This window comes from Eleutherodactylus coqui, chromosome 9, assembly GCF_035609145.1.
Source record: "Eleutherodactylus coqui strain aEleCoq1 chromosome 9, aEleCoq1.hap1, whole genome shotgun sequence".
NCBI lineage: Eukaryota > Metazoa > Chordata > Amphibia > Anura > Eleutherodactylidae > Eleutherodactylus > Eleutherodactylus coqui.
This window is the reverse complement of record NC_089845.1, coordinates 76,456,019-76,483,196: the sequence shown is the minus strand read 5'-3', so window position 1 is coordinate 76,483,196 and position 27,178 is coordinate 76,456,019. Positions and strand designations below refer to the sequence as shown.

Sequence of the window (27,178 nt, the reverse complement as noted above, 5' to 3'; positions counted from 1 at the left end):
TTTTGAACGCCGCAGTAATTGCGGTATAACGCTCCCATTGATTACAGTGTGTCCTCACAGACACGCGCTCCAGTGATGGATGCTCTATTGTGCTACATTTATCACACCCATGATGACCCACTACAATGATGGGGTGCGCTAAAACCTGCTGTTGGAGGTAGTAATCTGCGGCGGTAAAATCGCAGCGTTTTGCCGATGGCATGTGTGAGAGTGGCCTAACAGGCTTTCCTGCAGCTGGAACTTTTCTGCTCAGTTCTTTCAAGGCTATTTATTTACAGAAGTATTCAAGGGGCTGTCCCAGAAATTTTAGTCTTCCACTATCCACAGAATAGGGGATAACTTGCTGATCAGTGGGGGTCTCATAGCTGACATGCCCAACGATACTGAGAACAGAAGTCACCTTGTCCTCCTCATCACTGTGGGGATGCTTCTTCCACCCACAGTAATGTGACACTGAATGGAACGCTGACTGAGCATGTGCAGTTGACATGCCATTCATTTTTTTTGTTGTTAACTCTCTTTTTATTGATATTTCAATACAATTGCACGTATAATAACATTTCAGGACAAAATAAACATTTTCTATTTACCAACGTTTTTCTTTGCACATTCAATTATAGCTAAAAGTGAGAGCCTACAGTATCACATTTGGGAACTTCCTAAATTCTTCAGCATGTCTTATACATTAGTCATAATAATCTGCCTTCGAATTCAATTGATTTTAATCTGGCTGATGGAAATACCTAAGAACTTGCCGCTGTATCTCCAGCAGTCCCATTGACAATGAATGGAGTGGCAGCTTTCTTCCGTAACTATCACTCCATTTATTCTCCTCCTCACTGTGGGGAGTGCTGCAAATGCCCTGTGAGAGGAGGATGGGGACATGGGACCCCTCTTTTTAGGATCAGTGGGGGGTCTCAGTGGTGAGACCCCCACCAATAAGCAAATCATCCCCCTATCCTATCCAGAGAGTGAGACAGAAGAACAGCAGGAGGCGCCATACCAATTACATAGCAGCAATATCTGTAGACAGGAGCATTTTTTAAAGGTTTCCTATTTAAAACTTGTTAGGTTTTACAAAATCTAACACAGTAAGTTAATATTTAATTGTGGAATCACCCCTTCACTATACCTGTTTTATACGTTGCCAAAATTTGGCAATATGATTCAATCAAATTTTTTTGACACATATACACAATTAGTACAGTGCAAAATCTATACACGAGAAATACATATGTGAGGCATTTATAAATACGAACTACTATTATAAGGCAAAACCGTACAAGTTTGGTGGAACTGTATTTGCATAAAGTACTTCCTAACAAACAGGAGAGACAGGACTCAGAATGACGATCTAGACCCCCAACACCACCAAAAGCCAAGTTTGAAAGGCCAAGAATTGATTAAAGAAGATCCAGTAGCAAGTGATAATCAGTCAATCTACCCAATGTCCAGTTAATTTGTGGATTCTTTGTATACTAGAGAATTCTTAGAGCCATTCCATCACAAATATGAGTGAGTTTGATTTTGAATATTATACCAAGTTTCCCAGAAACTAAGACACTGTCTTATATTCATTTTTGCCCCAAAAGCGGCACTTGGTCTTATTTTCGGGGGTGTCTTATTATACTTACCTGGCAGGCTTGGTCTGGGTTCCTCCCACTGATCTCCAGGGCTCCAGCACGCTTGCTAGTTCTCAGTTTATCTAGCTTTGTATAACCCATATGTATCGTAGGCGGCGCATTAAACTATTGCCATGTTGCATTTATGAGTTAACAATCTATATATTGTATCTATATAACAGCATGAGGTGTGTGTAACTAGGCCAGTACATTTCATCTAAGAATTAGCTGTCCCAGTACTTTGTTCAGCCTTCAGGATAGAACGGCCTCATTGCTTCTCTTTTACCCACTATGCACAAGTAGCTGCAAATAGCTCTGGGGTTTCTACAAATAATAGGATACAGCAGATCTGAAATACTTGTAACACTATTACCTAATTGCTGTATCTTGTAACCCTTTCGACCTTGCCTTTGCATCTTAGTTCAACAGTTCTTAATATATAGAGGGAAACGAGAAAGTAATTAACTGATCTTTCAGCATGGTTAGACACTTGCCTTAGGATTCTCCATGAAGCATTGTATTGCGTCCTGGTTCAAGAAATAGCTTAATCACTTAAATTGATGTTAAATGATTTTGAGTTGGTATGGAAGTGTTTACAGCACATGGTTCCTGCACATAGCATTCACTCAATCATTGCTAACACAGCAGCCAGTGGCTACAAAGAGGGGGGGGGGGGGGTTTAGAGAGAAAATTGGAAATTCTATTTCAGTTTAGTTTCTTGTAAAGTTTCTCCAAATGAATGCAAGAATTATGAGCAGTTGAGGATTTCATTTATCTTAATCATGATGTGCCCCCAAACCTTCGATTAATTTAGAAGATGTTGCCTCAATGCATTCTAGCTGCACAAATAATCCAAAAAAACTTTTTGTGTGACATTATTTAACAAAAACATAAATTTCCGTATAAGAAAAATCTTTGCTACTTAATTATTTACTTTAGGTTTCAGTTCCTCACAGTTTCCAAGATCTTTGTTTGCTGTCAACGAGTGGGACCTTTCTTGCTTACATCCTGTTATAGCCTTGGCCACAGTCTCAAGTGAATATTGGATACAATTGTATCCAGTCTGTGTTTACCAAACATCCTGCATTCCAGATTGATACTTTGTAGCAAACTGACTAAGAGATGTGTGCTGCTCCCAATTCTTATCTCAGGCCGGACTCACACGACCGTCAATTTTGACACCGATTTTAGAAGCGGAATTTCCCACTATGAATTCTGCCATGTGAACATAACCTAAGGGTGCTTCGCACGTGGCAGACTTTGGTGTGAATCCGCATTAGAAAATGTACTGCGGATAATGGTGCAAATCTGCACCAAAATCCACAGCCGGTTTCACCCTTTCGATTGAAGAGCTGAAATCTGCTGCAGTCTGCATCAAAATCCACATTAAGGCCAGCTACACATCGGAATGAACATTGCCTTTACGCGCTCATTTCGGTGTATTTCACTGCACTTTTTACCCCGCAAGGCATGTTCATTTGTGCACAGCAAACAAATGCATTGATTGAAATGGCTAATTAGCTCTAGATGTTTTTACCAGTACAATTTCGCAGTGATTTGGGGCAGATTTTGGTGAAAATTTGCAGCAGATTTCACCCTTCCCATTTGAATACAACTGAAAGAGTTCATAGACAGTACTAGATCAGAACACACCGTATTTTGCTTCCTGAAAGCATTGATGTAGGAATAGGTAGTCATTTGCGGTATTGCAAGGTTCAAAGTACAACGTGCCCGACCTTATATTACCACATCATATGTCAAGGCTAAGTAAATGTAAACATTGCAGCGTATGTCGACGGTATATGCCAAGAGGACTTCCCGATGGATACCTCTGAGGATGACTCTAAGAAATGCCACTGTATGGCCATACCTGTACATCGCTTACAGACTCTCATTCTAAAACAAAAAAATATACCATGGGGCACGTGTTTTTTTTCAGGATACCTCTAGATACAATGGTATGGTCAACTATGCCATTCTATACAGCCAAATCAAAATTGGTTTACGGAGTGTGCTGATGTGTACTGGCCTCACTGAGGTTAGAAGGACACTTACATGGCCTCCTTTGAGTGAATGGGGACCTTGGGATATGTTAACATATTCTCTTGGAGCTTTCCCACTGAATGTGTTAAACTTACACTGAAAATGTCAATGCACGTCTACTGTGAAAATCTGCAACATTGTACAGTACGCTGCATGTGAATTACATATTTAAAACCCCATACCCACATACCAGATATTTCATCTGCAAATTTCAGGAGATTATATGGATTTGAATGCCTAGTATGTCTCAGCTTTTCTAAGGATTTTAACCTTTTGCAAGTGTGAAACTTGGGGAAAATCTGACTTTAGATTTTTTTTTCTTCAAATCTAAATTTACTGTATGTATAGTGATCACTGTAATTGAGGTTATTACTTTGTTTCAAATTACTCTTAATTGTCCATTATTATCCATTACCTAATATAAAAGGGATTCTGTCATCAGGTTCATGTTGCCCGAACCAGCATAAACCCAGTACAGGTACTGTATGCCCATTGCCCCTGTGTATTTTTATTCTAAAATACTTTGAGGTTTGACTCTGGAACGGAGCTCCGAGTTATGGAGGCGCACAGCGTCAGCCTCTTCCCCTGTGGGTGGTGAGAAGCCAGCATGGCCCATCTCTGTGACTCGGAGCTCAGTTCCCAAGTCAAACTTTGAAGTATGTTTTTTCTGAAACATTGCCGTGTTTTAGAATAAAATGTACATAGGGGCAATAGGCATATTGTCATAGGTTCATGATGGCCATGGTTCAGGCAGAACGAACTTGATGATAGAATCGCTTTTCAGACAGCTTGTAAAAAGATATGAAATGTACAGAAGTGATGCATATTAATGCATTCTGGGCCTTTTGCAGAGCCACCTGTACCCATTGCACCACCTCAACTTTCATCTGTTGGAGCAACATATTTGTGGATACAGCTCAATGCAAACTCAATTAATGGAGATGGCCCCATCATTCAGAGAGATGTGGAGTATCGTACTACAAGCGGAAGCTGGTCAGACATCCAGTCTGTGGATTCATCCAGTTATAAAATTGGACATCTTGACCCTGACACGGAATACGAAATAAGTGTCCTGTTAACAAGGCCAGGTGATGGTGGAACTGGATCCCCTGGACCCGCATTGAGAACGAGGACAAAATGTGCCGGTGAGTAGGAGAAAAAAGTGTATTTGATTGCTGTCGTTACAAGAACTTCCGCTCCTTCCAATGTCATCAGTGTTAGTACATTGTGACCTTGAAACCCTGCAGTATCCTGACGTATTTTATAAGATTTATGCATATTAAATTGTTAACGAAGAACCAGCATTTTAAATGGAGCATTATGCGTATTGTGCAGTATAATCTTAAGTCTCTCGATTGTTACAAGCTTTACGGGAAGAAGTGGGGGGGGGGGGGGTGGCACATACATAAATGCAATGTTGGCTTACTGGAAGAATTTTTTGTCTCTGGTTAAAATAATGCAATCTTAAATTATATGACTTACGTAGTGTTTTACTGTCTCCTTGTATGTGCTGTAAGCAGAAAAAAGGTAGAGCTGGCATAGCTTATACCGCTTCTGAGCAATTCATTTTATGATCTGTCAAGTCCATAAATTAACCCTTACACAATAAGTTGCTCAAAAATACATTTCTCTTAAATAGTGCCTAGTTATAGTCTTTAATTATAAAATATAGGACTGCTGGAGGAGAAATTATGCCAGCCTGTAGAATATGCTGGATTCTTTCTACTCCAGAAAGACCAGTCATACATTGTAGAAGGATTTTGACTTGTGCATTATACACTATTTGCCAATTTAAGTAGGTCTGAATAACATTTTTCCAAATTTGAGCATGCCACACATAAATTTTACAACTTTTGCATAAACAGAATGATAAAGGATACTGTGGCCAACATCTAAGGTTGTACATAGAGATGAGCGAGCACCCAGATGCTCGGGTCCGCGTTATTCGAGTGGAGCTTTTCGTAAAATTCGAGAGCTCTACTCGAGTAACGAACCCCATTGACTACAATGGGAGACTCGAGCATTTTTGTATGTGGGCAGCCGGGTCCCGAGCTTTTTTTTTTCTTGGTTCGTGTGTTCTCTCAACTCTAGTTGTACATTATCTGGCATTGTAACCAGTAGTATGAATATCTTCTTACTGTTCATCCTACAACTTATAACCCAGTCTAGCAGGGCAACCAAGAAATGCATCTCTTGGATGAAGGCAAATGTTCTCCACCCCAGGGTTAACATGTAATGACTGAACGGTCACTGTACAACTTAATGGACTGAAGTGTTTCACCGCAGTCTGAAAGGGAAGTTTACCATTCTGAGAACATAGAAGGCAGCAAAATGATTATTTTATGCATTTAAGAGAAATGTACTTCTGAAATAGCAATAGCTTAAATTTAATTGTGTGCTTCGTATATATTCCAATGATTATTATAATAGTGCCGGCAGGTAAAGGACATACATTGATGAGAGAATAGAACGTTTTGTGGTTAGAAATACATAAGAAAGTGACAAAACAGTGGTCCCTCCTTTCCCACCCCCACACACACATATTTTGGATCAACAACTATAACAGGCTTTGTGGAGCCGGACTATCATCAAGAGTTATAAACTTGGACTTAGGGCTTAGTCAGACGGGCGTTTTTTGCCGCGATTTGCGCATGCGCATGCGTCCGGCGATTTTTTAAAACCATTGCTTCGCAATGGTATCGGACACATGAGCGCTTTTTATGCGCTCGTCCGAAAAATTATAGAACAAAAAATCGCAGATCGCACCTATCTGCGATCTGCGATTCCTGTTCGCTTCTGTATATGCGCTCAATGGGGCCGGCGGCAGCAGCGCCGACCCCATTGAGAACATATAGAAGACAAATCATTCTTCTCTGCCACAGCTGTAACAGCTGTGGCAGAGAAGAACGATGTTTGCCCATTGAATTCAATGGAGCGGCAATACAGCCGCTCCATTGAAAGCAATGGGCTGCCGGCGTGCGCGGGGTTAATTGTCGGGAAGGGGTTAAATATATAAACCCTTCCCTGCAATTCATGCTAAAATGTGTTAAAATAAAAAAAAATTGTATACTCACCTTTCCGCTGCAGCCGGAGTCCAGCCGCGGCCGCTGTCAGTTCTCCTGAACTGCTTCTCGGCACTATTCAGCCGGCGGGGCTTTAAAATCCCCGCCTGCTGAATGATCTGCTCTGATTGGTCACAGCCTGACCAATCAGAGGCCGGTTTCACTCACACACCCATTCATGAATTCATGAATGGGTGAGTGACTGCTGCCTCTCAGCGCTGAGCCAATCAGGGGCAGGTCTGACTCACATCCATTCATGAATTCATGAATGGGTGTGAGTGAGGCATGCCTCTGATTGGCTCAGCGCTGAGCCAATCAGGGGGCAGGTCTGACTCACACCCCCTTCACACCCACTGCAGGACGGCTGCCCGGAGCTGCAGGCAGAAGGTGAGAATGCAATTTTTTTTTATTTTAACACATTTTAGGATGGATTGCAGGTAAGGGCTTATATATTTAAGCCCTTACCGACAATTCATCCCGGGCTCGCCCGCAGCGCATTGCTTTCAATGGAGACGGCTGTATTGCCGTCTCCATTGAATGCAATGCGCTGGACAGCTCCGGCCCGTTTCTAATGAAACGCGGCTAGGAGCAGATTTTCGGGCGATTTGCGGGCGACTTGCGCGCACCGGTCACGCGATTTGCGGATGCGCATCCGTCATGCGATCCGCAAATCGCGGCAAAAAACGCCCGTCTGACTAAGGCCTTAAAGGGGTTTTCCATGCAGATATTATTGATGACCAATACGCAGGGGTTGGAGTGGAAGTATTGGCCGGCGCTTGTAATTGCAGGTGCAGCTGTCATTGACTTTAATATTTACAAGCGCTGACCACTACACACAGGATGGAACCAACTGTTTCCACTCCAACTCCTGTGTATTGCAGTGCTGACGGTGGGCGACCAAAGATGCTGAGGATAGGTCATCAATAGTATTTGTGTGGAAAACCCCTTTTAACTGTCAATGACGTTCTTTCATTATGGGCCCATAATACTGACCTCCCGAGTATATCTACAGTTGCCAAAGACGGTGAGCCTCATGCTGGGGCCTCTAAAAAGCCACATATGTCACCAAAGTCACAAATTAAAGAACACAGATGTCTATTATTATAATTTTGAAGTGTTAGTAATTCCACATGGCTGTACTGAAGGGTTTAGTACATAACATGAGACAAAAATACAAGTACAATACACATGAACTAAGTGAGTGACGAATGACTACACAGGGAGAGATGGCCCTGCTGCGAGGGCTCACAATCAACAATTGTCCAAGTTTTCAGTATTTGTTATGATTAGACTCTGTTCATATTTTCTTTTTTGGTTTCTGTCATTGGTATTGTCTGAAATGCTTGAAAACTTAGTACAGCATACATACTGTTCTATATTTTCCTGCAAAATCAAGTAACCCCTTAGAATCAGTGGATTCGTTAGGTGCTACAAGGTTCTGTCATTATGACAGACAGGCTGTTTTATGTTTCTTCTTCTGTCCTATAGCGGAGCACAATAATGAAAATCAGAGCAGAGCTTTACGAGCATTTGGATTAAATACTATTAAAGGCCCATTTACATGCAACGATTATCGCTCGAAATTCGTTCAAACGGCCGATAACGAGCGATAATCGTTACATGTAAACACGGACATTGTGCACTTTTTGTTTGAACGGTAATTTTAAGGTTAACATAAAATCCATCATTCAGCCACTGAGAGATAAAGCAAACACATTTATCTCTCAATAGACCGCACACTGTTCTCCACATGGCATGGTTACACTAGCCAGGAGAGAATAATGCAATCTGCCGGCAGCTGCAACACACGTGTTTAAACACATGCTGGGCTCTGCAAATAACTCCTGGAGGTCCTTTTACATACAAATGAAGATGATGAAGTGTTCATGGCCTTGAACACTTTATGCAAATAGATCACTAAATCTTTCAATCTTTCAGTTATTTGAAAGATTATCTTTGCTTTCAAAAGGGCTTAAGGGCTAATTCGCACGGGTGGATTTCCGCTGCGTGATACGCGGTGGAAATCTGCGGCGTTGCCCCACAGCTATTAAGTTCTATTGAACCTAATAGTTCAATGCTCACGGTGCGGAATTCTGCCTCGTGAATTCACCCGTAATCACCCGCGGCATGTTCTATTTGCCACGGGCATATGCGCGGACGGCTTCCATTGCAGTCAATGGAAGCCGTCCGTCACGCTACCTTCCGCTGTAGCACAGCGGAAGATTGCGTGAAAACACTTCCCCGCCTACCGCCGGCCACGTCATATGATGCGTCTGGTGCGTCATTTGATGCTGTGGGCGTGTCATATGACATGCTGGCAGCGTCATGCACTCTACTGCGCATGCGCGCTGGAGCGTCACGCATGACGTCGGGTGGCGGATCCGGAGGTGAGTATGGGGTCTCTGGGGGGGTGCCGTGACGGGCTCTGCTGCGGAATTCCGCTTGCAGGGCCCGTCACAGCCGTGGGCACTAGACCTAAGGGTGTCTACTGGTTTGAGCAACTTCTTCTAAACAATTTTCATCTGGTGGCCAGCTGAGGAGACGGGACCTAATTAATAGGTGGGCTTATCAATTGTTTTGCCCTACTGATGACTGGACAGAACGGGAGGCTGCTGCTTCAGCCAGTGGTTTTACAGCCAGTCACAGGGTAGTGAGGAGTGGGATATGACCGATCTCCAGGAATACGTAGAGAAGATTCATTTATATGTTTCTTAGTTTTAATTGGAAACTGAGACACAATAGGCTCAAAGAAAATGAGATACTGGAGATAATTGCATGGATATAAGTTTTCTTGTGCATTCTCAATGCTTAGTGCTCCCTTAAGATTCCATCTGCTGTGTGTGGGGTCACAGCCCTGAAGGTCTGGTCTAGATATTCTTTCTTAATCTGGAAGTGTATTTTCCCTTGGAGCGCCGCATTGATATTGTGGTTTGACTTTGTGGTTTGATATCTTATTTCCTATCAGTTTAAAGCAAACTTATCGTACAGAAGAAACCGGTCAACTTTTCACCTCTTTTTAAAGACACGTTTAGGGCTCATGTTTAACGTTTCTTTGTTTCTTTTCACTTTTTAGGCACTTGTTCCATTTCGTCAATTTGTTATGAGCTAATTTAATTTTAAGCAACAGCAATTGAATTTAGATCTCTTACCAACTCATTTGCTTTGTTGGACGAGTTGCTTCATTTAGATAATCTTTATAGGGACTGTAGTTGTTTATAATGGGATATAATTGGACAGTAGTTATAAAAAAAAACAACTAATTTTTTCTTGCTGAAAATTAAATTACCCATCAAATAAACAAAGAAAATGACAGTTGTGATACATAGCGAAGGTGTGGAGTGTCAAAGGTCACCAATAACTGTGGGTGATATGTGTTCCGTAATTGTCTAGCTAATTCGACTATATTACTTTTTCATGGTAATTTTGCTGTAATTATGTGTTGTGGCGGGGAGGGGGGGGGTGAAAATTAGAAAATAAATGGAAGCTACAGTATGTTGTGTCAACACTTGAGATTTGGCAGATATCCTTATAAAATGCTAGCATTTTCTGTCAAGTTTAAGCCTTTGGGAAAATGAATGAAAATGTGAACTTCACTTCCATGGAAGTTGAAATATATTAGAAATTTATAACACAAATTTCATTTTATTGGATTGTATTGTTTTGTGTTTCAGATTATGCACATTAGATATTTATTGTTTCCCCTGCATAGATTTTCTCATAGTGCATAATGTGGAATGCATATAGTATTGAGCGACTGCAGAAGAGATGTGACAGGAGAGTATTACTCCAGTGTTCTGTGGCTTTGTTCTGTGAAATCAATAATTGGGGGGCTGCGGGATTCAAACAACTTCCTAATCACTAGTTAATGGGGTTAGTAGATGCTGAAGAACTAATGACAGACAAATTAAGAATGGAAGGTGTAAAACATTGCTATCCTCAGATGTGCTTCTTTCAATTAACAACGGGAGTCAATTTAAAGGAAGAGTCATTGCACCTGGTTAATGACAGTAATTACATACTGCCATTCTCAAACTATGGGGACTAGAACAACTCCAAATTCAAATCACCATCTTTCTTATGTCTAGGAAGCCTATCTCGTGCAGAACTCTCTTAAGTGGTCTGATGTCTTTTTTATTACTTTTTTGTTTGCCTGTTCCAAATTTGGGCCGTATACAATATATTAGGGAATTCTTTAACTGAAAGTGTCATTTCATAGCAAAAGTAAGATTACAATAATTTGGGAATATGGAAGGCACCTTAAAATTGTCATTAGCATCCAAATAGAAAACAGATGGCTGAAAAAAGACCACGTTGTCCATCTAGTCTGCCCTCATATTATTCCAGTATGTTCATTATGTCAACTTCCTGCTCTCGGAGGCTGATCTACTCTACATTGTCAAACCAGCCTGCAATAAGTGGGTAATAATCACCTGCGCCCAACGCAACAATGAATGTGTCACTTCGCAGATTCTCTATATTTGGCTTTTTATCTCTATTAGCTACAGAGGTTCTCAGACATAGTACCTGCTATTCTGTATGCGTTGAATGAGAGTCACAACTACTCGTTCTATACACAGCCTCCTATTTAGCTTCCTGCTCATTCGCGGCATTGTAATTAGAGATGAATAAATCAGCGAGAATCTGACTTGTTGATGTTGCACTTATTGTCAATTTTTTTTCATCACGGCATTGTATTTAACTCCTATTAATTCATGTTGGCTGAAATATGGATCTGCATTCTTACCGCCAAGGTCTTATTTGTAGCAAATAGAAAGTTTGCCATGAACTGACAAGGCAAATTTCTACTGAGGGCATTAAGAATGCATTAGCATATGTAACTACATTATTCGTTGTATTCTTTGGAGTAACATTACTACAGTGAAACCACTCCAGAAGACTGTCACAAACCACAATACAACCTCAGTCGCCGTTCTGGTTGGCACAGGTGAAGTTCTTTTGAGTTTAGGCATACTTTCCTCATATCATATTTGGGTCTACTATTCCTTCTGCTGTCTTGGCTCTGCTATTTTACCTAGTAGTGGCAGTTTAGTAGGAGTTATTTGTGCTGTCAAGGCACTCGGCTAACTTATCTGACTTTATAACTTAGTTCTTTTAGACCTCCTGTGCCAGTTAATACTGCTTCTTGCCTGTGTTCTCTGGTTTGCTGTATTCTGATGATCTTCCTGGATTCCTGACCCAGCTTGTATTTTACTCTGATTCTGATCTTCCCTGGCTCTATGTATACGGGTTCTGACCTAGATTCGGTCTGCTGTCCCAGGCCTTTATTGCTCTCCTGCTTCCAAGACAGCTCCATACTTGATTTTGGTTCCAATTTATCCTTCTGCTCTAACTTCCTGCAGTTGACCCCTGGCTTATACTCTGGTTTGCCTTCCAGTTCACCATTTGGTTCACGCCCAACAATTGAACGACAAACGAGAATTTTTCCGCCTCTTGTTTGTCTTTCATTTTATGCAGGCATAAGAATAATCGTTCACACGTCATTGCATGTGAACAGCGATTGTTCAGTCATTCTTATTCACTGGTACAGCGAATGTGAACGATTTACGAATGCAATTCCGAATTAAATTGCTAAGAAATTATCTGCTTGTATAAACTGGCTGAATGAATGAACTCTGCTATTGTTCACTCGTGCGAATGATTTATCGCACCGTGTAAAGGAAGCCTTAAACAAAAGGCTCCATGCACCTGTTAGCGCAATTTTCGCTAACACACCTAAATCAAGACCCCCATGAGGGGGACAGGAAAGAAGACCAGGAGCCCCAATAACTCTACTAAGCATTGCGAATGGTCCAGCTACTGCAGCCTTTTTAAATAGGCAAGTTAGACCTTCTTGTTAAAAAGGCCACCTCTTCAAGAAGTCCAATCCTTTATTAAGACTAGATTTCCTGCGACAAATTTCTGATTCCACCATATATTATGTATACCAGTCATATTCTATGGGAAGACCATCCTCCTAGAAGACTTTTCAATCTAATTTGCATGGTCTTCTCAGGAAGGTTTCATTTAATTGTTATAGTGAACCTTAAAGCCGCCCGTTTATCCTTACGTCTGTCATTATTTTCTATATTGCTACTTCTATTTACCATGTGCCTTATACATATTGACATTGAATAGAAGCTGATTTAGTTTAATTATCATCACTGCATATTAAATCAATGTAACCCTGTACCCACCTGTCGAAAGCAATAAATCACAGCAAGAGTCTGCATAACTTTCGAGATGACCTTGAGACTATCTTTTGTCAGCACTAGCTAGCCACACATCCAGGGCCGGGGTGGCATTTTTTCATTTGGCTATTCAGACATTCTTTCAGCATGTGTATTACTGTAACATGGAAGAAAGCCAAACAGGAAGGAGAAAAATATCGGCCCTGCAATCATTCCTCATCTTCAGGAATCAATAACTCCTTGCCCTGAAGACACTGTCATGCAGACACTTGTGCTGCTACTTGGAGCAAGAGAAAAGATGCCAGATAAAAAGGATAGATGTATCTCCCTGTGATTCCATTTACTTGTTTCTTGTAAATACATGAACTCAAAAATTGTGTTCCTATTAGTTTTCTGAAAGGGAAAAAATATGGGCCCGTTGTCTAGGATCTGCTTAACTTTTGCAATGTCCTTTACGAACAGAACGTTGTGACGACGCATGAGAATTGTCAATGAGTTTGTTACACTAGTTATGAGTTTGTAAAAGTTTTCGGAATGACATATAGTTCTTTTCTCAGACACATTCATACCTTCTTGACTAAGCTAGGATGAAACATTAGCCATTGACCTTCAATGAAACGTTTCCTACTTGTGTCTTGTAATGCAACAAGATTGTAAAACACAGGCTTAACTGTACAAGCAAGACCTACTTATCAAACGGCTTGAAAATAATGAAGAATTCCGAGTCGCTAAAGTTTGAGAAAGCCATATAGAAGTTACATTAGCACACTTATTCTTTCATCATTTGCTGAGAGTAAAAACATTTTACTGTGCTTCATTCTCTATGGCAATTTGTTCATACTCCGCAGATCTTATTTTTTTTAAAGAAAATCCTGCTTTTGCACATTTTTAAATAATGGAACTAACATAGCATAACAAATGTTCAGTGAAATGCTGCTCTATAACCCATCTAAAACCACTGCTCTGAAGACATACTAATCATCTGCAATTGGAAAATCTGATATATTACATGCAAAAGAATAACTCGCAACTTGCGTCATATAGATTTTTTTTTTTTTTTTTTTTTAATAATTAAATTTTTTATTGAGGAATAAAGAAATCACATAAACATCAATCAGAACAATTGCAAGACAGGGTACCCAACACATGGCATTATGTAAACATTAGTACATCGTTCTGCTTAAGAGCCAAAACACATCCTCTTTATATTAGGGAGAAAAAACAGGATCCCATAGAAGGACCCAATTAGAAACGAGTCTCCTGCGAATCTGCGAAACCATGGTCTCACTGACTCCTAGTACGAATACACCAAGGGAAGAAATTGCGCTTTGCCAGAGGAGACCTAACACAACAAACAAAGTAACCTGACAACAAAGAAAGGCATCATGGGATAAACATTTATATCTAGTTAGATGGGTTCTCTCCACACGCTCCACATCTCCTCGTATTTCCGGATGTTATTTTCCCTGAACGCCAGCCATCTTTCAAATACCTTTTGCTCCGCCATTCTATCTACAAATTCTTGGTATAACGGAGGATCTAATTTCAGCCAGTGTTTTGCAATTAAGGCTTTGGCCGTCATTAGGGCATGTGCCACCAGTTTTCTGGACGGGGGGGGGTAGGTCCTCCAAGCCCACCAGCAGAAGAATCTGTTCCGCCCCTCTAACAATCCGACTATGTAAGGTCTTGTCTATTAAATTTAGTATTTCATGCCAGTAGACTTTCAGCTTAGGGCACGACCAGAAAATGTGGGAGAGAGTGCCTCTACCTCCGCACCCTCTCCAGCATGCTCCATCCCCTCTCTGGAATCTGTTATTGATCAGTGCCGGTGAGTAGTACCAACGCATGTTAACCTTAATCTGCACTTCCAAAATCCCCATCCCTTTAGTAGCTTTCCCCGCTAGTTTAAATGCATTATGCCAGTCATCCGTTGGAATAGACTTCTCCAGTTCTTTTTCCCAATTAAGCATGTGAACTCTTTTGAATAAAGTGTTGTTACCTGTTAGTAAATCATAAAAGAGTCTAGTCTCTGATTTCTCCAACACCGCATTGGAAAAGATTCGTTTTTTGGCTTCGTGAGGGATTTTAATTGTATGGATTTGCGTTTTATGTAAAAAATGAGCAATTCTATTATAACTATATAGGTCTTGTGGGCAAAGATCATACCTAGACATGAGTTTCTCAAAGGGCCACAATGTATTCTCCACCATTAGATCCGACACATTCAACACCCCTCCAGCCTTCCAATGTCTCATGTCTAAGTCCGGGAGGAACAGACTCAATGTCTCCATAGGGATCTGTGTCGGCTCCAACTTATCGTGAGTGGCTAGCTTTTCAGTCAACTCCCTCCAGACTCCCAGGGAGGCCGCTGTAGTGGGGGAAAGGCTTTTCATGGGAATTTGCAGATTAATTATTGGGACCATGCGATGTGCCATGGCTTCTAAGGACGCCGCCAAGAGCAGTGGTCTACACGAGCTAAGTCTTACCAGGTTGCTCTCTATGCCTGCCCATCCCATCCTGTCTGTTTGTAAGAGCCAGCCTCTGGACTGGTTCAGGAGTGAGGCCTTATAGTATTTCTCCACGTTTGGAATATCGGCTCCCCCCCTGTACCGGTGCATGGCCAATATGGGTAGTGCCAAACGGGCTTTCTTTCCCTCCCATATAAACTGTGAAATTTGTCTTTGGAGTTTAGATAATGTATTTAAAGAAACGTCAATCGGCAAGACTCGGAAAATATATAATATCTTGGGTAGGAGTAACATTTTAAATATCATGATTCTACCATACCATGACAGATTGAGTTTTGCCAGTCTGTCCAATTCCTTCTGTATGGAGATCAATAATGGAGGAAAATTAGTTTTCTCTAGGACGTTTGTATCGGGAGACAGGTTTATTCCCAAATATGGGAGGTCTTTGTCCCGCCACTCAAAGGGGAACTCCTTCTTTATAGAATCCTTCAAATCCTTAGAGACATTTATCCCCATGATCATGGACTTGTCTACATTGAGTCTATATTGCGAGATTTGACTAAATTCGCGCAAGACGTGATGGACTGCTCTTAAAGAGCTTAGAGGATTTGTCAAGGTCAGAATCACATCGTCCGCGAACAACCCAACCTTGTGTTGGCGATGATTTAGAGGGATCCCCTTTATTTCTAATGATGTTCTGATTGCTTCGGCCAGAGGTTCTATCGACATGACATACAGTATGGGCGACAGCGGGCAGCCCTGCCTCGTGCCGTTAGTTATTTTAAACGGCTCGGACATGGTCCCATCTACCAGAGTCCTGGCAGAGGGAGTCGAATACAAGGCTCGAATAGCTCTCTGCATTCCCTCACCCACGCCAAACCTATCCAGGGTCATGAATGCGTAGTCCCAGTGGACGCGGTCAAAGGCCTTTTCGGCGTCTAAGGCGACCATGACCGCTGGGAGACGCGAGGATTTCAGAGAATGTATAAGATTTATTACTTTACGCGTAGCGTCTGAGGCCTGTCTGCCCTTCACGAACCCGACCTGATCGGGGTGGATAACCTCTGGGAGGATCTCCACCAATCTCCTCGCCAACGTTTTAGAGTATATCTTTACGTCCACATTTAACAGTGAAATCGGCCTAAAGTTGGCCGGGTCATCAGGGGTTTTTCCCTGTTTAGGTAATACTACAATAGTAGCTAAAAGGGATTCTGTTGGAAATGTACCTTTCTGCATAGCCAGATTAAAATGGCGTACTAGATGTGGGGACAGCAGGCCCTGAAATAATTTATAGTATTCGGCCGAGAAGCCGTCAGGGCCAGGAGCCTTTTGATTCTTCATTACCGCAATAGTGTCCAAGACCTCTGACAAGGACATTTCTTTCTCTAATTCAGCTCTCTGAGAGGTAGAGATTTTAGGAAGATTTAACCCATCAAGGAACTTCCCTATCACCTCCTTTTGTGGTTGAATTGTGGAAACATCTCCTTTCAAGTTATATAGCTCACTGTAATAGGAGCTGAATCTATCAGCAATTTGTTTCGGGTGGAAAATCTTGAAGTCTTTCCTTCTTGAGTTCCACACAAAGGGAATTTTGGATTTGACTACCTTTTTTTTTGTCAGAATGGACATTAATTTTGTTGGTTTATTTATTGACGAGTATAAATTAGCCTTATTTATGGAGATCATTTTTTCGAAGTCGCCTTGTAAAGTTTTGCGGAGTTCCAAACGTGCCTGGAGTAATTTGTTGTGGGTGACAGCGGAGGGGAAAGATTGTAATTCTTTCTCGAGGGATTGAATGTCACTCACCAGGGACTCAGTCTTGTCGCGTTTCCGTCTTTTATACCTGGCGCCTAACTGAATAAACACCCCTCTTATGAACGCTTTATGGGCGTTCCAAAGAGTGCTGGAGTCTACATCAGAGGTATCATTCATGACAAAGAACTCTTCTATTTTTTTAGTAATTTCCTTTTTATATTCAGGGGTTTTCATGAGGAAAAGATTATTTTTCCATATTCTTGCACTTCTATAGGGGTTACCTATATGGATTGACGTAATTGTAGGGGCATGGTCCGACCATGTGGCCGTACCAATGACCGCCTCCGACACGGAAGTAATCAATTGTTTATCCACCAGGCACAGATCGATGCGTGAGAACGTCCTGTGACGGGCAGAATAAAAGGTAAACTCCCTTGCCGATGCATTTAAGCAACGGAACGTGTCGAACAGGGCCTGTTCACGCATCCAGCGACCTAGCAGGGGATCTCTTCTTTTGTGGCTCTGGGTGGAGTCTAATCTGCTCTCCGGTACCGAGTTAAAATCTCCGCACAGAATAAGTGGGCCTTTAGCAATCTTGTGTGCCTTTTTCATCAATTTGTTTAAAAAGTGGACCTGTTTCGAGTTAGGGGCGTATATATTTATTAATGTGATTTGTGAGCCCCTCAAAGTACCTACTAGTATTATATAACGGCCCCTAGGATCACACATTTGGGTATCAATTGTGAATGTTGTGGAGTCTCTAACCGCAATCATCACCCCCGCCTGTTTCTTGTGAGCACATGCAAAAAATGTTTGGGGAAATTTCTTATGCGACATACGGGAACAGTCTGTTGCAATTAAGTGTGTTTCTTGGATACATACAAGGTCGGCGTTATGTTGGAGCGCCTCTCTCCACACCTCCCTCCTTTTAGTCGGGGAATTCAATCCATTGGCATTCAGGGCCAGCACCTTCAGCGCCATTCTTCTATCAATAGCAGTGCGGAGCTAAGAGCTAGAGAACCAACGTAATAAGAGATGCCTGAAAAAAAACTATAAACAAAACTAGAAACACCATTTCTAGGTAAGCAAAGGGAGACAAAAACATAGAAAGCAGTTAAAGAACACCTTAGCATGCAGGCAGCGGTCAGAAAAGCACCGTGAAGCATACTTAAGAGAATTAGGTAAGCAATCACTTGCAAACTTATTTCGGGGAGCAACAGTTCGCGTGAGAGTGGTAACATCACTCAAATCTGCGTAACTTTTGACGGGCAGGCTCCAGAAAAGGAATGAACCAGTTTGGCAAGAAATCCAAGAATATTGTTCCTTAGTATGTCCTTTGGGAGGAAGAGGTTAATTAATTAACGCGGGCCTCCTTTCTTTGCTTTCTTCCGTCTGGACCATCAAAATTGGAGGAGAGAGGGTCCCTCACATTTATACCCCATGTTTTCAAAGCTGCTTTGGCTGAGGTGGGGTCCAGAAAAATGTGAGATGAATTGTCTCTTGACACGATGATCTTAGTGGGAAAACCCCATCTATACAAAATTTTCGCCTCTCTCAAGGCCAAAGTCACTCCTGCAAAACTACGCCTCGCTTCCATCGTGGCTTGCGACAAGTCAATAAACAAGCGAATATCTGTGTACGGGCTCGGCAATACCCCCAACTTCCTTGCAGAGAACATGAGGGCCTCTTTTGTGCTGAAGTAATGAAAACGAACAATAGTGTCTCTCGGACTATTTTCTTTCAAAAATTTAGGCAGTGGGAGCCTGTGTGCTCTATCAATCCTGAGTTCCTGCTCGGGAATGTTCGGCAGGATCTTCTTGACCATGTTGACCACATAAGCCATTAAGTCAGAATTTGCGATATTTTCAGGGACCCCTCTAATCTTCACATTATTCCGCCTATTTCTGTCCTCAAAGTCATTTATTTTATTCTGTAATTTAGTAACCAGGCCTTCAAGATCATAATGGGCATCAATGAGGGCGTTGTGCGATTTAACCATCTCCTCCATCTTGTGTTCCGTATTGTTAATTCTATTATTGACTTCCAGTACCGAGGAGTCTACATGCTGGGTAAGACTTTTCAAGTCAGTCTGGATCGTGTGCCTTAAAGCCAGGATGGCCTCTTTAATATATAATTCTGAGGCGGGTCTTTCTGTGGCCGCTAGATTATTTAATTCACCCTCTAATTCCGGCGGTGAGGGAGCGTTATCAAAACTTTCCTCCTCTCTACTTTCTGACAATTTCTGACGCTGTTTGGCGGGACTACAAGAGGCCGATGAAGTCTGACCTCCCTGTAATGGCGTCGCCGCCATTTTGTTTTTTATGTTGCGCCCGGTGGAGGGATCTGGCTTCTGTTTAAAGTCTCCTTTAATTTGTTTTTCCCTCTGTCCCAGCCCCCCCTGTTGTTCTCTGGTGTTGGGGTTTGTTAGATCATCTGAGGGCTGCATTTCTCGGGACTCAGGGGATCCTCTTACCGGAGTGACAGCCGTCGCTGAATCTTCTCCCTCCGCCGCCATGACAGTGAGAGGAGCGCGCGGCACAAAGAACTCCTCCAGGCGCTTCGGTTGTGCTTTAGAAGTCCTCCGTCTCGTCGCTGCCATGCTCCCTGATGCTTCTCCTTGCCGGTAACGATGTTCACGAGCCCTCCGGTGTGCTTTAGCCGACGCTGAGTGATGATGCCGAGCGGAGTCTAGCTAGACACGGCCGTCTCGGCTACTCTCCAGGCCACGCCCGCGTCATATAGATTTTGACAAGTTTTCCAAGTTACAGCCGAGGATTTTGGTACCACATGACTTTGGAGGACACTTGTAGTAGCTTGAATAAAGACTAGAGATGAGCCAGCGTACTTGCTAAGGCAAACTACTCGAGCGAGTAGTGCCTTATGCGAGTACCTGCCCGCTTGTCTCTAAAGATTCGGGTGCCGGCGGGGGGCGGGGAGAGGCGGGGGAGAGCGGGGAGGAACGGAGGGGAGATCTCCCTCTCTCCCCCCGCTCCCACCTGCTCACCGCCGCAACTCACCGCTCTCCCCAGCCAGCTCCAGAATCTCGCTCGAGTAGTTTGCCTTAGCGAGTACGCTCGCTCATCTCTAATAAAGACAATGCTAAGGGTCAGGCAAGAAATCAGAATTTTTTTAGTTGCTGTCATTACTAATGTTTAGGTAATGCACTAAATATAGGCAGAGTTAAAAAAAAAAAAAAAACTTGGAGAAAATATAACAAAGACGTTCACTATATTGAATCAGTTTACAGTGTACGTCAAGTGAAAAATAAAATCCTTATAGTGCGCTTAGATCCTTGTGTAAGCTGGAGCCTTTCTCCTTAGAGCTCAGCCATTTGTCCTCCAGACCTTTCCCTACTTGTAATTCAATAAGGGCTCATATGAGCGGATTTGGCCCACATATTACACATGGCTAGGAGCCTATTGATTTCTGTAGTGCCATTCACACCTGCGTCTTTTTCACAGACATTTTGCGTGCGTTGAAAAAAACACTGCATGTCCTATTTTGGTTTGTATTACGAGATTTAAGGTATTCTGCAAATAAGTATCTTACACGCATATTTGCTATGTACTGTGTATTGCGCGCAAAAGAGATATGTGTGCAATACTTTGTAGCAATACGCCCATGCGAGTGAGCACTAACAGGAAGATGCTTCTTTGTCATGTTGCTCATACAGTGGAATTATAGTCTGTTCACAGTCTTTGTCTGCTAGTTTATATTATACTTACAGTCTTTCCTTCACCTACAATAGTGCAATTCTACACACTGCTTGACTGATTGCAGATGCTGCTGTAATCACAGGACTTTATTAACTCGCTAGTCCCTTTCACAGACAGTTTATAATTTCTTGTTTGGGTAATATATTTAAGCAATTTTAGTTGTATCTCTTTCTATTTAACTATCTGCTCCTACATCAGATATCAGCAGGGAGGAAGTAAAGAGGTGCAGTAATTCAAGTCACCTCCTACTCTGTCCCTTATTGAAATGAAAGAAGTGTGCAGTTTGCAATTGAATGAAGCTAATAAACAGAATAGAGCACTCCAGTATTTAAATTCCTGTTTCTTATCTAGAATTAAAAAATGAGTTGCAGATCCCAAGAGCGGAGCGCTGAAGGTACACCTTAATTAATACATAAGATAGACTTTTTCCACGTGGCCTGATCATGCCATGTGTCATTATCATGCCACATATTAAAATGTATAGAAGTACCAGATGTGTTTCCATCGACAAAGTAATTTAACCCCTATATTATTGTATATAGTCTAATCCTACCTAATAAGCTTATATAATTCTGTCTTTATTCCTCCGATTTCATTAACTTGTTCAATTTCATGTTATTCATGAAACAATTAAGCAAATAAGAATTTCATCTAGGGTGAGTGTTCTTAAAAACATTCTTAATAGGTTATTGATTTATGTCATAGTCCTCAAATGAAAAACGTTTTCATCATTAACATCATTCCTACCACTAGCACTGAAGGTAATTAGAAAACCTGATTATGCCAGACGCTCAGTTTTTTAGGTGCATGGATTTCGGGCCTTGGGACAACCCACATTGTTTTTGAGTAATGCTTTTTCTTTGTCATGTGTGCACACTGAATTTTTCTCAATTTAATTTACTTTTATCTGATGCTGGAATTTTAATAATTCCTTTTTTTATTATGCAGAGGGCCTGTTCTTATACAAGTGATTGATTAACATGTAAACAACTTTCAAAGTATAGTTGGTTTTGCGTCAAGAGTATTTCTTAATATATATTGTAAAACAATGGAACATAGACCTAGACAACACAGACTCATAGACTTGTTTTCTTCATTTCAATGTATTGGCTCACCCATACATATTAGAAGTAAGACAAACTAGGCTTTAGATTTTGGTGAAATTAGCCTACTGTCTAGTGTGCATTGGAGGCCGCCCAGTTCTCTCTTGATGGCAAATGTTGTAGGGCAGTAGAATTGGATATGTCAGATTTCAAGTTTGGCCAATAGCTATCCAAGATGTATGGCCACAGTAAAGGAGTGTGCAAGAATTACAAGTTACACCTCATTCACAAATAACTTGTGGTGCTGCTTCATTCAATTTCATTGGGACTTCTGGAAGTGAACAACAAGCTCTGGTATTTCTGTCAGCCCCATTGAAATAACTGAAGCAACTGTGCATACTTGGTCAGCTGTCCATTGATTCTGAAGTCCTTGCAGGGGAAGAAGTGACCCTCGAAGTGACAGGCTGATGGAGACGTATGACCCCCAACTGATCAGAAAATGATCCCCTATCCAGTGGATAGTGCATAACTTGTAATCCTGGTAAACTCCTTTAAGTTCTAATAGACATATGAAAGGAGACGTAAATACCCTGCATAGTGTAAACTTCTTCCTTAAATATATTTCCCAGTAGTATCATAGCTGCAAATCCCAGTATGTTATGACTACTGTATATGATTGACAATACCAAATTGTATATTACAGGATGTTATGCCTGCCAGTATATTGCTGACAAGCATCCTATTAGGCCCTGCCTATGCGGTATGCTAAGATGGCAGACCTGGAAGCCATTATTGGCACCCTGAAGTTGCATTGCAGGAGGCTGATAGGGGACAGGGAGAGCCCCTTCCCCCTTGTCCAACCACTTAGATGCCACTAGCACCCACAGTATTTAATATCTCCAATCCAGCCCTTGCAGCTTAGAATCAGCTGCATGTTAGTGGTTTGTACGCCACTCCTGAGCCTGTATCATACCTGTATAGTTATTCGTGGAACTGCTTCTCATAAAGAGCGGGCCTGGAAAATGCTAAGATGGGCTTTACATCTGCAGGCATAGATTTTGCTAGTTATATCTCTGTAGTGTAAAGGAAAAAAAGGTGAGGGGTTTGACTGGAAGACTTATATTGGCTCCATAAGAGCTCATTTGGATTACAGAAAGTAAGTTCTTATGTCTGTTTTTTTTCTTTCTGCTGTACCTGTGCCACGTTTAAAGCGCAAATGATTCATAATGGACTGGTGGCTTCATATAGAGATAAGCTGCAGTCGCCGCAACTAAGGTCCCTTTGACATCTGTGCTGTCCCTGGAGCCGAACAATCAAACCACTGGAATCATGTTGGAGCTGAATGGACCCCTTTCACTATAATGGGGTCTGGCCAGCTTTCAAACTTTCTTTTTACCAGATGAAATAGCTGCAGTGTTTCATCCAGTACTTTCTCTTTAATCATCGCCGTAGACTCTAAATAGGACCTCTGATGCAGATCTGAATAGGCCCCAAACAGTTTAGGCTCAGAGGCTTCACACATGGAACCCCGGTACCTGTATTCACATCGGTGTTGGGTTTTCTGGCACAATTCTGTCTTTGTTCCATTTTGAGAGCAAAAAAACTGAATTAAAGTTTTATATTTTTTCCTCATTGCTTTCAGTGGGTTTAAAAAAAAAAAGAAAAACTAAAATTTTTGCTGTCTGTTTGCTTTCTTTTTGGCTTCCGTTCTTTCTTGGAGCAAGTAGTGCTGCAGACTGCGCTATTCCTTGTGTTAAAAAAAAAAAAAAAAAAAAAAAAAACTAACAATGGAAGCAAACGGACAACAAATCATTAAAAAAAAAATTTTTTTTAAACCCTTTGATTAATTCTGTCTTTCGGCTCCCAAAATGGAACAGAGACCTAGTTGTGCTGGAAAGCCCCAACGCGGGTGTGAATGCAGCCTTAGGAATCCACATTTAAATGTAAATTAAAGGAGTAGTCAGCGCCAACATTGGGCTCCCTTGTTTGCATTGGATCATCAGGTATATTGTTCTTGCCACAGTATTCTGTCTCAGGTTTATTAAACCATTAAAGCTGCTCCTTTGTGGAGAGAAGTCATGCACATTGCAGGTACAGCTATGTAGACGGGCCAACATTAGGGGTTTAATTTCTATGTCATTCAGAAGCTTTCCTCCTGTAGATCATCGCATCCGTTTAGCAGCACTTTTATCTCCCTGATCATCTCTTTTTGGAAGTAATTAACTATTCTTAAGTGTAAAATAACCATGAATGATTTCAGCAGGCAGCAAACTGTGCAAAAAGTTTGATCAATTCCTCCTGTAGTGTTTAATTTTATGGAGTGACCTTCTGCTATATTATAACTGGCATGTTTGACCAAGTGTATGACAAAAAAATCCTTTTTCCGTGACCTATGCATCGTTAGCAATGCCGGCAAATGACAACGGTTTAAAATGGCACTACAATTACATTTCCATTATAAAACCTGGGGCTCTCTTTCTGACAAATGTGATAAGTCCCTTTCTATAGGAGCTATAATTTTCATCTCAAGTCTTATCTGCCAAACATTGCTCGTTCCTTCAAAGAAACATTTAAATGGGAGAGGTTGTAACACTTTCAAATATGGCAGATAGTACAACTCAATGTGAAATCAAAAAACCTTACAAAAACTCTGACTATAAGGCTGGGAATTTTAATACGGATGCTTAATATATCAGAAAACCTAACTCAACTTTCAGCCGGATACCAAGCTTCTTTCATATAGATGAGCGAGTATACTCGCTAAAGGCAATTGCTCGAGCGAGCATTGCCTTTAGCGAGTACCTGCCCGCTCGAGACTGCAGGTTCGGGTGCTGGCAGCGGGCACGGAGATGCGGGGGAGAGCAGGGCGGAACAGAGGGGAGATCTCTCTCTCCCTTTCTTCCCCCCGCTCCTTCCTGCTGACAGCCGCTACTCACCGCTCCCCCGCGCCGGCACCCGAACCTTCTGTCTCGAGCGGGGGAGATACTCGCTAAAGGCAATGCTCGCTCGAACAATTGCCTTTAGCGAGTATACTCGCTCATCTCTATTCTTTAACCCTTTTTCAATCCAATTTGTATCCTGGTTTTCCTAGGGGGGCGCTTACTGTTTTTCTGCCGTTATACAACGGCGCTATATGCTGGCTAAAGCCAGTACTGCATGAGGTGACACGTTGGATAGGCTCTGACAGCAGAGAGGCTGGCAATATACAGTAAGAGAACCCCGATGGATGTCTTCCAGCTTCGGAGCTGTACAGCCTTAAATCATAATGTCTTCAGACATCAGACAGTGGATTGGAAAGGGTTAACATGATATACAAAGGAAGGACATAGGCCGCCTTCACGATGCATGATTTTGCAATGAATTTGAGCCCAAATCCACAGCGAAATCTGTACCATTTTAGCATTCTGTTGAACGCCATGGAAATCCGCATTGTAGTTCATGCGGTGCAGATTTTTCTGAACCTTGAAAATGAAATTGTGGGAAAAATGAACTTGACAATTCTTGACGCAGTTACCACATTACAAACTGGTCAGGATGTCGCACACTGATATGTCCCAACCAATATTCGGCATGAAAATCCGTGGCAGGATTCCGAGGCTAAACCTTAGATTTCTGCCGTGGATTAGGTGGCAGATTTATGTGAGCAAAATTCAACGTGGATCTGATGCCTAATGCCATGTGAGCAAGGTCTTGTACTTTTCCTTCCTACTAGATCCCCGTCTGATTTTGGCTCAAAAACCTAAATAAAATAAGCGTAGTGCCATTTTTTTTTATCCAAAAGCGATGTGTTTAAACCATCCTAAACAAGTGAAGCTCAAAGGGGTTGTACCTGGCTCACAAGCTATACACTCAATGGGTAATAATTTTCTGATCGGTGCGGGTCTCACCTCTGAGTCCCCAGGAATCACAAAAATGGGGGACCTATGGTCCTTGTCCTCCTCTCTGCAGACATATTGCACCCCCCGCAGTGGGGGGCAGACTGAATAGAGCAATGGTCACACAAGCTCACTGCCCCTCCATTGACTGTAAATGGGACTGCCAGAGATAGCTGACCGGCAAGCGTATTTCAATTAAGCCTCATTTAAATGAATGAAGCCCCAATTGCACATGTTCAATCAGTACTCAATTCATTCTTATATCACTGCCAGGGGGTAAAGTGACCCTGCAGTAACGGGCAGGGGATGATACAGGAAACCGGACCCTGAGATTTGGGGGGAGTATCATCAATGAGAACCCTACTCAAGCTATCCCCTATCTTGTGGATAGTGGATAACTTGTGTTTCTATATGCTATGGCTTCCTTATTTTTACATATTCATGTTGTAGATTATTGTAGCTTCGGAAACACTATTCTCAGACAAGGTCAGTTTATGGCATTTGCTATGAAACTCATGTGGCGTAAAGTCTTTTCTCAGTTCATAAAATCCACCCAAAATCATAATTCTGTGTGTCATGTACTGGCAAGAAGTTCTAAGGTTGTCTGTATCAGAAAAGCTTTTGAGGTCCGTGTCACGACGTGCTCTTCTGGTGTCCAGTGTAATTGTGGCAGATTGTATCCTCTCTCTTCAGGTGTTTAGGTTCTACTGATGGGTATGCAGTGATTTAATTCCCCAATTCCTGGTGCATGCCGATTTGTTGCCCTGGGCAAAATTCTATATGGAAAGGTTTTTTTTGTGTGAGTTAAGGAAGTAATTAATACTAGAGATGAGCGAGTATACTCGCTAAGGCACATTACTCGAGCGAGTAGTGCCTTAGCCGAGTATCTCCCCGCTCGTCTCTAAAGATTCGGGGACCGGCGCGGGTGACAGGTGAGTTGCGGCGGGGAGCGGGGGGGGAGAGGGAGAGAGAGATCTCCCCTCTGTTCCTCCCCGCTCTCCCCCGCCGATCCCCGCCCCCCACCGGCCCCCGAATCTTTAGAGACGAGCGGGGTGATACTCGGCTAAGGCACTACTCGCTCGAGTAATGTGCCTTAGCAAGTATACTCGCTCATCTCTAATTAATACTATAGACTGTCACTACTCAGCTTAGAGATGGGTCGGCTACATTACAATAGCAGTATTTTAGCTATATCACTCACCCATTGGTTGTGAGTACGAAGGATGTTGAGGATCACCATTTTCAGCACATGAAATCAGGAAGTTTGTTTCCACTTACTTAAACTCATTTATTGTTATTAATAATGTATAAACAGTTACGTTATTTTTCTCATCCTCATCGTCTCTGTTGATAGAAAAGCTCATTAGCACAAGCATTTTGTTCTTTTGCATTTGTTTGCACAGTAA

General features: G+C 42.0%; 1 protein-coding gene across 8 annotated transcripts in view; it reads left to right on the top strand.

Moving 5' to 3' along the window:
- The window catches only part of PTPRM (protein tyrosine phosphatase receptor type M), a 665,244-nt gene that overhangs the window by 241,425 nt on the left and 396,641 nt on the right, over nt 1-27,178 (top strand). For all 8 annotated transcript variants that reach the window (XM_066579573.1, XM_066579570.1, XM_066579568.1 and 5 more), the window contains exon 7: nt 4,517-4,810. In XM_066579573.1, the coding sequence (XP_066435670.1) occupies nt 4,517-4,810 (294 nt within the window). The remainder of the gene's footprint in view (nt 1-4,516; nt 4,811-27,178) is intronic.